This window comes from Macrobrachium nipponense, chromosome 10 (genome assembly GCF_015104395.2).
Source record: "Macrobrachium nipponense isolate FS-2020 chromosome 10, ASM1510439v2, whole genome shotgun sequence".
NCBI lineage: Eukaryota > Metazoa > Arthropoda > Malacostraca > Decapoda > Palaemonidae > Macrobrachium > Macrobrachium nipponense.
In genome coordinates this window covers 96317038-96330387 of record NC_087204.1, presented here as the reverse complement: position 1 = coordinate 96330387, position 13350 = coordinate 96317038, and the positions used below count along the sequence as shown (strand labels likewise).

The 13350-nt window shown below is 38.6% G+C and overlaps 1 protein-coding gene across 6 annotated transcripts in view; it reads right to left on the bottom strand.

Annotated features, from left to right (window-relative positions):
• Nucleotides 1-13350, bottom strand: part of LOC135223782 (rap guanine nucleotide exchange factor 1-like) — a 297008-nt gene that overhangs the window by 84922 nt on the left and 198736 nt on the right. For 2 of the 6 annotated variants that reach the window (XM_064262564.1, XM_064262565.1), the window contains exons 1-2: nucleotides 10247-10380; nucleotides 8808-10021 (exon numbers count right to left, since the gene is read on the bottom strand). The exons of 3 other annotated variants lie outside the window; for them this stretch is intronic. In XM_064262564.1, the coding sequence (XP_064118634.1) occupies nucleotides 8808-9804 (997 nt within the window). In that variant the 5' untranslated portion in view covers nucleotides 9805-10021; nucleotides 10247-10380. Of the gene's footprint in view, nucleotides 1-8807; nucleotides 10022-10246; nucleotides 10381-13350 lie in introns of those variants that run through there. One more of the 6 variants, XM_064262563.1, reaches the window with a different exon arrangement.

The window sequence follows — 13350 nt, the reverse complement described above, 5'->3', positions numbered from 1 at the left end:
GGTCCACTTTTATTTTTCTATTTTTATTTTCCATCTTAATGGAATACTTTGTGACGATCGATCAAAGAATATATATACATACATACATATAATATGAGTATGAATACGTACGTAAGTATATATTCATGTATGTTGTAGGGAGCCCACAAAAATTCGGAAAAAATTGAAAGTTTTTATTTAAGCTTTCGGAGAGTACATTCTCTCCCTCTTTCTGAAAGAGGGAGAGAATGTACTCTCCGAAAGCTTAAATAAAAACTTTCAATTTTTTCCGAATTTTTGTGGGCTCCCTACAACATATTAGAACACGGATACAGTGTTTAACTTTGCTATTCATGTATGAATACATGTTTGTATACCAAGACGACGCTCACGCTTTTGATTTGGTCAGTTTGGTGATGCTTACATCTCTTTTAGACCCCAGCCATGGAATTCCTTACCACCTCTCACTTCCCTGAATTTTAATAATCACACTACCCTGCTCCCCAGCCCCCCTACCAAGCCCAACAGCCCTCTCTCTCTCTCTCTCTCTCTCTCTCTCTCTCTCTCTCTCTCTCTGCTCTCCTCAAGTGCAAGGGGACAACATCTAGCCAGCGCGGTCGACCTACTGAACAAACACAAATTCTGTTACTCTACTACAAGCATTGGGTCGATTTCGTCGAGCACTACCGCTCATGATATGCCCTCAAGCCATGCTATGGAACACGCCTCCATCCCTGTGCTCTCTCTCTCTCTCTCTCTCTCTCTCTCTCAACAAAAGTCGACCCTCGGTCTTCCATCCCAGACATCAATTAGGCATTCATACAGACCACACTGCACCAATAACAAAACCTAAGGCACGTTCGCCTTCGAAAAATTCTAGTCAGCTGACTGTCACTTTTACAAGACGGTGATTTATGGCGTCCGTGTTCACCTCACCCTCCTGATCTGCATCCAGATCTGCATCTCCTCTGACCACCCGCTTTTAGCCCAGCCAAATATCCTCCGGGGTTAGGGCGTCTGCGCAGGGGCCTGTTTATTTTGCACCTGACTGGCGGGACTTCTTTAAGGCATTTGAACATTCCACTCAATATTTAAATAAGCCCCCAAGACGCAATGTAACGCAGGTGGGTGGCATCTTAAATGAAGGGGAACCATTTTAAAGTTTCTTACATGGATTTCCAAAGTCATACTAGGTATTTTTGGATAGAATTCCAAAGGTGGTACAATGTCCTGCACTTTAGATTTAATTTCTGTCAAGGGAAGGGGTCAATGCATATTAGTATCTAAGTAAGGCAGAGAAACACGGCAGTGGCATTTCCTCCTCAGCCTTAGAAGCTATCCATTATCCCAAGGATCAGCTAAACCACAAACCTTTTTTGGAATAAAGGTTACAAAAAAAAAAAAAAAAAAAAACCAACCAAGGCCACTGGAATTCTTGACCTTACCCTATTGAAGTTCATGCTTATTACAAAGTCCTCCTTGTCTCGGGATCAGGGCCAGAAATGGCTAAATCAATCTGAACAAGATTCAACTACATAAAAGCAAATTGGATTCTGGCAATTTAGCATCTCGTGAAACGCAAAACAGAGTCACAACCGAACCGGCATGCATGTGTGTGTGTTTGTGTGTGTTTTCGCCTTCCATAAAGGGGGCTCCTCCAAGGTGGGCGTTGGGGAAGAATTGCAACTGTACTTCTCTATAAGGTCGAAGAATCGGGAAGGCGCCCACGTCCAGCATAGCTTCGGTGTTAGTAACCTCGGGGATCTTTTCCAGTGCACCCAACGCCCACACGGGCGCACAAACACAAACACCAAACACACGCCGTCCCCGGTCACCCCTCTCCTGAAGGGGGAAGCCTTTGCAGTGGCCTCCATAACTCAGAAGAAGAAGAAGAAGAAGGAGAAGAAGAAGAAGAAGCCTTTGGGGTGAAGGCCTATTTGACTCAGGCTTTGATGACATACAAAAGAAATGGCATTTATCAGGTCAAGTGGAAATTTTCGACTTTTAGCCGTGAGAATGACGTGGGAAATGACCTAAATTCAACTTTGGTCGCATAATTTGTGGGTCATCCTTCACACCGACGAGTTGGTTTACGTTAAAGCGAAAAACCTATTATATTAACAAGACGGTCTAGCAGCCCAGGAATCTTATTAATTAAGTGATTGTATGTTTCCCTCGTGGTATAGCGGTTAGGACACTCGCCGCACTAGCAGGCGACCACTGCAGGCCAGGGCGAAACGATATTGTGCCCTTTCCCCAATACCCAATGGGCCCCTGTTGATCAAACCAGATATAAAAAGGTACTTAGTAGTTAGTTGACCGAAGCGCATCGCAGCCGAACGGAGAAAGGCATAAGCCTGAAATCCTCATTCGAAAATAATTTAAAAGAATTTGAAAACAAATACTTTCTGAAGACCTTCCCTTTAAGGAAGGCAGGGTATCCGTGTAAAAACAAAATGACTGTATTTATGCGCGTGCATATATATATATATATATATATATATATATATATATATATATATATATATATATATATATATATATATATTATAATATACAGTATACATACCGTATACCGGGGCGACCCGAATTGCGCATATTGTAGTTCACAATTTGCGCCAGGAGGGGTCACTTACCTTTCGGACTGGGTTCACGTACGTCAGCCAGCATTTGTTGTGTGTTTGTTCTTCTTACTATTTTAATATCGAGAATTATGAAACGTAACTGCTTATTTGGTGTTATATGATGCCTAAAGCTCGCATATACATGTAAGTGATATTGCTGAGGTAATGGTTATTTGTTTACTAATCCTTTAGTATTCTTTGGAAGCTTGAATGTTACGTCAAAGGCCTCTTCGGCCTTGTTCCATGTGAATAAGGTTCATCTTTAGATTAATAATAATAATAATAATAATAATATAATAATAATAATAATAATAATAATAATAATAATAATAATAATAATAAATTGTTATAAACTGTTGTTGTTTAATGTGACAAAACTCAAAACAGAGTAAATCGCAAACCATATCAAATACAGAATATTCTTTCTCCAACATTGTTAGGGATTATTATTTGTTATAATGCGCTTTTTAACTTAATTATCAATTGTGAATGATTATCCTTTTTTACAATGCATTTTCTTCCCTTTAATTACCAATAGTAAGGGATTACCCTTTGTTATGCTGCATTTTATCCTTACTTACCAAATGTAAGGGTTTAGCCTTTGTTATAATGCACTTTTTTCCTTAATTACTAATTGTAAGGGATTATCCTGTTATGATGCATTTTTTACTTAATTATCAATTGTAAGGGATTATCCTTTATTGTTACATTTTTTCCTTAATTACAATTGTAAGGGATTATCCTTTGTTAAAATGCATTTTTTTCTTAATTGACAATTGTAAGGAATTATCCTGTTATAATGCTTTGTTTCTTTAATTACCAATAAATAAGGGATTATCATTTGTTATAATGCATTTTTTCACCTTAATTAAAAATCTAATTGAAAAAAAAGAAACTAATAAAGTAAACAAGAAAACACTCTATTAACCCCAACAGCAGAAGTATTACTATCAGTGTGATCCATGAAAAAAAAAAATCCAAATAAGAATTAAATCTGTGTCGCCGGCTTTGGCATCATAAAAAAAAAAAAAAAAAAAAAAAAAAAAAAACGGCCAGTTTCTCGACTCACCCTTTAAAATTAACAGAGAATGGGAAAACACAGGTTTCAAGGTATTGTTTCCAAATATAAAAATGACAAAAAGACAGCTGCAAAATATCCATCATAGTTTTGGAGACCATCCAAAGTGACAAAAGATTAGGAAAAATAAGAAAAGCTCGTCACAGATCTTCAAAATAATACTGGTTCAGTTTCCTATATTCTCTCTCTCTCTCTCTCTCTCTCTCTCAGGTTTTATAATAAATCTTTTATATCTTCTATAGTTCCAATATGTTACACTGAAACAAAATCCTCTTAATTACTAAACAGATAAAACGTACGAACATGTAATGAATGTTTAATGAAAGTCTGTTAAGAATTTAATGGTTATTTTTACTTCGTTAATACCACTTACAAACGCAATTCTAGCGGTCGAGACTCAAATATGTAAATAAATATATAACATAAACATATTTAGCATAAACAAATACATATATCTTTTTGTAAGGCATTAACGTAAACCGAAGAATTTATTCCCGAGCGCACAGCCCACCACACACACACACATACACACACACACACACACACACACACACGAAATTGTAAAAATTTATGAGATAAGAAAACAAATTCCAAATATGTTCGGTAACTCTTCACCCTCTTGATGCGCGATAAAAAAAATTTATCATTTTCACGAGAATCCTATTCGTAGAGATAATATAGCAAAATATATAAATTTTTGTAAAAAAAAAAAAAAAAAAAAAAAGTATGCAATTGTTACGGCATCGTATCACTGCAGTGGCCACCCTCTCACCTGAACTCGATTTTATCAAACGGGGGAGGGAGAAGGGGGGGGAAGGGCAACGAACTCATGCAAAACACCGCTTGTCATATTCAAGAAGTGCAAGTATAACTTACTGATTCTCTCTCTCTCTCTCTCTCTCTCTCCAGTACTGCGCTCACACAAAAACACCCACCCACATATGCTCTCTCTCTCTCTCTCTACACACACACATATATATATACGTATATATAAATATATATATATATATATATATAATATATATATATATATATATATATATATATATATATATTATATTATATATATCACACATACATGCATACATATATGTGTGTTTTCCCTTGTAATAACATTCCCCGTATAAGGAATACTGTTTTCCATTACGTCAGAAGTGTTTCATAATATAGGAACGATTAAATACTAAAGAGAAGTCTCAACGCCCCATCATTTGAGAGAGAGAGAGAGAGAGAGAGAGAGAGAGAGAGAGAGAGAGAGAGAGAGAGAGAGAGAGAGAGGTTACAGGCAAAGCAAGCAGGCTTTATAAATGTTTTTGCAGCCAGAGTCAGACCAAACAGGACTCCAGTAACCACAAAACACCAGCGACTGACCGACAGGTATAGCAAACATCAATAGCAAGGTCTTAATGGGCGGACGTTGGCGCCCACTCAGCGATTCTCACCTGGGCGTTGCAACGGTGCGTCGCATTTACATCCAGCCCCCCCCCCCCCTTCCCTCCCCCCTTTGAACGACAGGTATCTGAATGCCTACCCATTATTATAAAAGACTTAAAAAGGAGACCGTTTTCTAGAGTGTCGACCTTGGGGGACATAAAAAAAATATATATACTTTTCTTCTTTCATAAATGTGCATTATACTAAATTTTTCACAAGGAACAGGAAATCAAGTGAGTTCGTTTTCAATATACATCACGAAGAATAAAAAATAACCAGTTTGTATACTTTCTCATAAGGAATACGACACGAGGTTTGAGTCCATCCTGAATATATAAATATATATATATATATATATATATATATATATATATATATATATATATATATGTATATATATATATTATACATAAACAAAACTGAAGGCATTATGTGTACTTTTTCCATCATGAACAGGACACAACGTGAGAATCCATTTTGAAAATACGCCATGGATAAAAAAAAAAAATTATACGTACGCATGGCAATTATGCGAAGTAGGTATGACACTTGACAAATATTCTTAATATAAATTATTCGAAGCAAGGACACTTGACAATTATTCCTAACAAAAACCATAATCCTACACGTATCATGAAGAATGAAAAAAAAAAAGACGCAACTTGTGAGTCCATTTTACATATACATAGTGAATAAAAGAAAGCATTATGTATACTTTTCCATTCGGTATAGGACTCTAAGTCAGTACAATCTACATACACATCACGAATAAAAAAAATCAATACGAAACAAGTATGAAAATTCACAATTATTCCTACCAAAAATCATAATCCCACACCTGAAAAAATCAACAGTAGTATATTCACCAACGATCACAAACCAATGACATTCCATCACGCCACCACACCCAAACTATCTGTCAACAGTCCGAAACCAACTCATAGCATCGTTACTTATGGCTTGACGGACGATTAAATCCGAATAGATAAAAATAAATAACGAGATTAAGCGATTGGATACACGCCCCATTTCGCATCATCAATGGCAAGAATATGTTGCTCCACGGAATAATGGGACAGTCCAGGTACCTGTACACCCACCTATTATTTGGCTGCAGTGGCCAAACCTGCTCATTATCTCTGGGAATCAGGAGAGAGAGAGAGAGAGAGAGAGAGAGAGAGAGAGAGAGAGAGAGAGAGAGAGAGCATGGTAATGGTTCCACGCTAAGTAACATATGCACTACTGAAATCTAAGTCTTTCAGACATATGAGAGAGAGAGAGAGAGAGAGAGAGAGAGAGAGAGAGAGAGAGAGAGAGAGAGAGAGAGAGCATGGTAATGGTTCCACGCTAAGTAACATATGCACTACTGAAATCTAAGTCTTTCAGACATATGAGAGAGAGAGAGAGAGAAAGAAGAGAGAGAGAGAGAGAGAGCTCCAATCTAACATATTCAAGTCTTTCAGACATATGAGAGAGATCGAGAGAGATATCCAATCTACCTAACATAGTATTTACTACAGAAAACTAAGTCTTTGAGACATGAATGTTTTCTTGAGAGAGAGAGAGAGAGAGAGAGAGAGAGAGAGAGGCCTAATCTAACTAACAGTATTTACTACAGAAAACTAAGTCTTCTTTCAGACATGAATGTTTGATTGAGAGAGAGAGAGAGAGAGAGAGAGAGAGAGAGAGAGAGAGAGAGAGAGAGATCCAATCTAACTAACAAATTTAAGTCTTTCAGACATGTGTAGAGAGAGAGAGAGAGAGAGAGAGAGAGAGAGAGAGACAGAGAGAGAGAGAGAGAGAGAGAGAGAGAGAGAGAGAGAGAGAGAGAGATATCCAATCTAACTAACAAACTTAAGTCTTTCAGACATGTGTGTGAGAGAGAGAGAGAGAGAGAGAGAGAGAGAGAAGATAGCAACAAGATTCTCTTGCACAGCCACCAATTTTAAAAAGGTCCTTAAGAATAATGAAAAGTTGTAAACCTGTCCCACCCTGTCTTTTAGGATAAATTAGTCGACTCCAATAATGAAAAAATGAACGAAAATAACACATTCTCGAGAGAACAAAGGTGTATAGAATTTAGGACGTACATTTAAAGGTCCAGCCATGTCTTGAAACTGGATAGAATAGAATGGAATAGAATACAGAATTTAGGCCAAAGGCCAAGCACTGAGACCTAAGAGGTCATTCAGCGCTGAAACGGAAATTGACAGTGTGAGGATCTGGAAGGTGAAACAGGAGGAAATTCCCGCAGTTACACTAGGACACCATTGTCAGAGAGGGTGGACAGGCAGATGGAAGAGAAAAATGAACAGATACAGTAAAAAAATGAGAGATGTCGCAGCTAGGGGCCGAAGGGATGCTGCAAAGACCCTTAAGAGTTGCCTACAGTGCACCACGTGAGGTGCACTGACGGTGGTAATCCACCCCCCCCCCCTCCACAAAGGCTTTAAACATATTTGTGATACTTCCAATAAGGAAGTGTACATGTACAAAAAAGCCAAATATAATAAGTGATTTACAGTATAATGTATCAAGTAGCTTATGATTTCAAAATGGACACAAAAACTATTTAAATGTAATAATTGGGTTATCTACGGTACATCACCAAACTGTCACCTGAAATCAGTAAAAAAAACCCCACAGTTATGTATATGAGCAAGACTGTACAAAAATGATGTTTGTAACCATTTAATGAACACAGACTTGTTCATGTGCATAACAGAGGCTTATTACGTATTAATAATTAAGTATCGAGTGAAGATTTTATCCCTAAGAAAGAAAAGAAATAAAAGTTCCACGGGTTTCCTTTGTGCAAAGGACGCGTGTAAGAAATTAAAGAGTTTTAAGCTGATGAATTAATGAAACAGTAAATTGATATAGAGACAGACACAATACATAACACTGGGTGGAGTTGGTGGTTAGTTACTTAGTGAAGATTTCAAATACCAGCCTTCTTCAGCACACAATAGGCCACTTAGCAACATACGTATTTGCGACAGGGTGATATTTATGGTATACATCATTTTGACAGAAGTTTATTTTAAAATTCAGTGACGAAAACATACAAAAACCTCATCCACGCTTTAAATCTTTGAAAAATAAGCTCTGACATTGTTAAAAAAGACTCTGTCAAATACATTAAACTGATAGAAATACGTCTCAAACAATAACGATAACTCTGAAGTTTTGACAGAGCGATCACCACGATGGGTGCCACGTCTGCCTGACAAAGTGGGGTCGCCTCTAACCATTGCCAAAGCCCTCCAAGGTCAAGGATCTCCAGTTCAAAAGGTTAGAGTTCAAACAGTTGCATGGTGTCAGAAGCAAGAGCAGTTTTACACGATTTCGATTCACAAATGCCATTGATATTTCTAAACCTATGCTTTTAAAACTAACCAAGTATCACATTTCAATAACGCCATGTGGTTAAGATAGATATTTCTAAAAGTGGACAAAACTAAAAATAATATAGTCCCTCTTAATAATCAGAGGACTGTTCTGTCCAGAGAAAACGTACCATTACCAAGTTGAAAGGGTAGACTACACTATATACAATGAGTACCTGAGATCGTGTTTGTGTATGTGCGTGTATAGTAAACCCATTATATACATACACACAAACACATATATACACATAATTAAATGTAATAATTTTCACTATCGACCCTTCATAAGCGTATATAACATACCTTTCAACCACTTTCTGTATTGCTCAGCATTTTTCTCCATGGACATCTGGTTCATCTTAAGGACGCGACGATTCTTAGCACCGGAGCCACAAGGGCGTCCCAGGGTACACAATACCCAGTGGTCCCCGTCCACCTCATGCCCTTTCCCCTCGATTTCGTCGTCCTCCCAATCTGCCTTGCCGCCCTGCACGATGCTATGGCGAGTCGAGAACTCCGTCGGACTACCTGGCGCCGTGGCCGAGCGCCCGTAATTCCTGCTGGGGATGGGTGGGAAGCATCTTGCAGAAGACGATGAGCGAGGCGGGGACGGGGAGCTCCCACAGGCTGATGACGACACCCACCCCACCGAATCCTCACTCCACTGCCTGTCGTGTCTGTAAGGAACTGGAGGGCGGCCGATTTCATCGATGAAATCCTCCACACTCTTGGATTCCCTCGCGACGGGGGACCGCCCGCTAATGGGAGTCGAAGGTGGCGTCGGGGTCGGGCTGATGCTGTTCCCACGGGGACACGAAGACGTCGAGAGGGATCGTATTATCCCCGTGGGGACGGAGGGCGGCGTGACGGGAGAGACGGAGACGTAGGGATAATTCGAGTCGAGGGACGAAGGCGTTGACAGTCCTCCACTGATGACATTCGCAGGAGACAGACGCTTCTGGGGCAACGTCGGGGAGGGCGTGCAGGACCACGTGGGGGAAGAGACGACGTGCGAGATCCGGGCTTCCGTGTAGCTCCGGCTGCGATTGAGGGCGTATTGGCGAGGGGCGTTTGGATCCCGGGGCGGTAGGGAGGACAGCGTCCCGGCCAGGGTTTGAGTGGTCGAAGTGGGAGTCGATACAGTGTAGCAGTCACGGTGGTGCTTCCTCAAGGAAGCCAACAGGCTGCGGGCGGAGTAGGTCCGTGCGCGAGTTTTGGGCGTGATGGGCTGGTCAGGCCAAAAGACATTCTTCACGCCCACAGCTAAGTGGTCCAACATAGCATCGTCATACTGAGGCATCGCCTCTTCAAATACACTTCACGATGCGATGAGAATGTCGCCGCTGGCCATACAGTTAGTTATACTATAATTATTCCACAAAACATGGCTTGTTTTCTTCACTGCCAAGCAAATGCAATAACTGCTTCGGAATTCAAAAATAAAAATGACACAAAGTTCGCATTAGGTACAACCAATGGCAAAATGGCCTTACGACTCATCACACTTCACAAAATCTCTGCAATTCATAAAAATGAAACATCATTAATTCCATAAAAATAAAACGTTACAATTTTCAAAACAATAATACACTGCTATTTTGACAATGATAATGCATTAAGACTTCCGAGATAATTAACGATAAAATACATTCTAGATACTAGATAATCCCTACATTTGATCCGATCACATTATAAAGTTTCTCTAGTAATTGCAATTAAGAAAAGAAAGCTCTGTTTCTAACGGGTTTTCTGAGCCCCACTAATCCACACATGGAGGACGACCGTCACTAACGGCTGGCTCCACCTCGACGGCGCAGTTACAGCTCAAGACGAAGAAGTGGTGATGGCACCAACAGGGCATCGGTGGCACTAAAAGGACAGCAGGTGGTAGGCACTAGAGTCAGTGTGGTGGTGGTGGTGGTGGCACTTGCTGGGGTGACACTCGCACCAACAACACTTGCCAAATATCCAAACACCAAACCCCCTTCCTCCTCCTCCTCCTCCTCCTCCTCCTCCTCTCCTCCTCTCCTCCTCCTCCTCCATCCTCCCCCTCCCGTGGATCATACACCCCTACCCTTGGATCTGACACCGCTACCGTCTTGAACACAGACCGTGTCAGGTTCAATTTGAAAATAAAGAGCTATAAACCAGATACGAGTAAAAAAAAAAATAAATAACAAAGAACTATTCGACTAAATATATCTACGGGTACATTCACGATTTTAAATTGGAAAATAATACAAAAATCCATTACAAAAATATAACCGAGTACAAAGTACCACCAGAATTTTTAACTAGAAACTAATATTAAAATTAATTACAAAAATATCACCGATTACAAAGTATCTCCAGAATTTTTAACTAGAAAATAATACAAAAATACATTACAAAAATATCACGGATTTCAGCGAAGCCTTCAGGATTTTTAACTAAAAAATAATACAAAAACTCATTACAAAAATATCACCGAGTAGAGTCCGTCCAGAATTGTTAACTAGTAGATAATACAAAAACTTATTAACAAATATCACGGAATACAGAGTGCCACCAGAATTATTAACTAGAAAATAAAACAAAAACTCATTACAAAAATATCACCGAGTACAGAGTACTTATCGAAAATTTAACTAGAAAATGATACAAAAACTCATTACAAAAAGATCACGGAGGACAGAGTACCTCCAGAATTTTTAACAAGAAAGTAATAAAAAAAAATAACTACAAAAATATCACCGACTACAGACTACTTATAGAATTTTTAACTAGAAAATAATAAAAAAAAAAACTCATTGAAAAAAATATCACGGAGGACAGAGTACCTCCAGAATTTTTAACTAGAAAATAATAATAAAAAAACCATTACAAAAATATCACCGAGTACAGAGTACTTATCGAATTTTTAACTAGAAAATAATACAAAAACTCATAAAAAAATATCCCGGAGTACTGAGTACCTCCAGAATTTTTTTAACTTGAAAATAATACAAAAACTCATTACAAAAATATCACGGAGTCCAAAGAAGCCTTCAGGATTTTTTAATTGGAAAATAATACAGAAATCCATCTGACAAATATAAAAAAACATACACACACACAAATTTCACCCCTCCCCCCAACGCTTACTTTTCTTCACCAAACATCTGAACTACGTTCACGCGTTGCGTTAGATGCCACAGCTGAACCAATATCACCGAAACGTACGAGAGCATTTAACTTTCCTCGGTTACAATTGGCAGCTCGAAATCTTCTCCAGCATCCCATTCTTAGCTCCGTGAATTATGACGGTGGGCCAAGTCGGCCGAGGAACGGAACAGGGCATTCTGCTGGGTTCGTAATACAATCATGTAATTAGTCTCTCTCTCTCTCTCTCTCTCTCTCTCTCTCCTCTCTCTCTCTAGAATTTAAGACCCAAACTAAGATGTAGAAATGAAGGAATTATTATCATTATTATCTCTCTCTCTCTCTCTCTCTCTCTCTCTCTCTCTCTACATATAGACAGCCATATATACACAATATATACATATACATATTGTTGCGTATATAATATATAGGTACGTATATATATGTATATATATATATATATATATATATATATATATATATATATATATATATATATATATATTTATTTATTACTTATATATACACACAAACGCTGGTAAGTGTTTGAGAGAGAGAGAGAGAGAGAGAGAGAGAGAGAGAGAGAGAGAGATGTTTACGGTACCATAAACTCAGGCGTAACCAGAGGTGATTAAAAATGACCTGAATACCTTAAAAAATAAAAAATAAAATAAAAAATATATATATTTTTTAAAAATCCTTGCAAGTGGAAATGAGATTTTAATAGCTGGATGTCAGAAGGCTAGAAATTAGTTGAAGGATGAGTCTCTCTCTCTCTCTCTCTCTCTCTCTCTCTCTCTCTCTCTCTCTCTCTCTCTCTCAAGAAAAATAAAAGGAATCCAAAGGTGAAGCATCACCTACCTTAAACCCAGTATACTTTAAATTCCCTTCAACGTACTTTAAAATATAAGGGATTTTTTCCCCGGTAGATGAATTACCGCACCTCTCACGAAAACCCCCACCGTTTAACGCGCGACACGAACCACTTCATAACGACGTAATCCGCGTGAAGTATTTCCCTAATGGCATAAGAGCTCTGTCGAATTCCTCCAGCATCCAAACACAGCCTCCATATCCTCTCCAATTCATTTTTCTCTGTCTACTACAACAACAACCGCCTTCTTTCTCTCTCCGCTCAGCTTAAATCCATCGAATAACTCTGAGCAAGTAGGCCTAAGGAGAATCTTTATTTATTTATTTTTTTGATTGATAATTTTGAAGTGATGAAAAAAATCCATACATATATGTGCGCGTTCTTGTATACATTAGTACACACACACACACACACACACACACACATGATATATATATATATATATATATATATATATTATATATCTATATATATATATATATATATATATATAATATATATACTTATGTATATAACACCCATCGAATAACTAGAGCAAGTAGGCCTAAGTAGAATTTACTTTTTTTTATTTTTTTATTATTATTATTTCCCCCCCCCCCCCCCTCTATCACAGTCCTCCAATTCGACTGGGTGGTATTTATAGTGTGGGGTTCCGGGTTGCATCCTGCCTCCTTAGGAGTCCATCACTTTTCTTACTATGTGTGCCGTTTCTAGGATTCACACTCTTCTGCATCAATCCTGGAGCTACTTCAGCCTCTAGTTTTTCTAGATTCCTTTTCAGGGATCTTGGGATCGTGCCTAGTTGCTCCTATGATTATGGGTACGATTTCCACTGGCATATCCCATATCCTT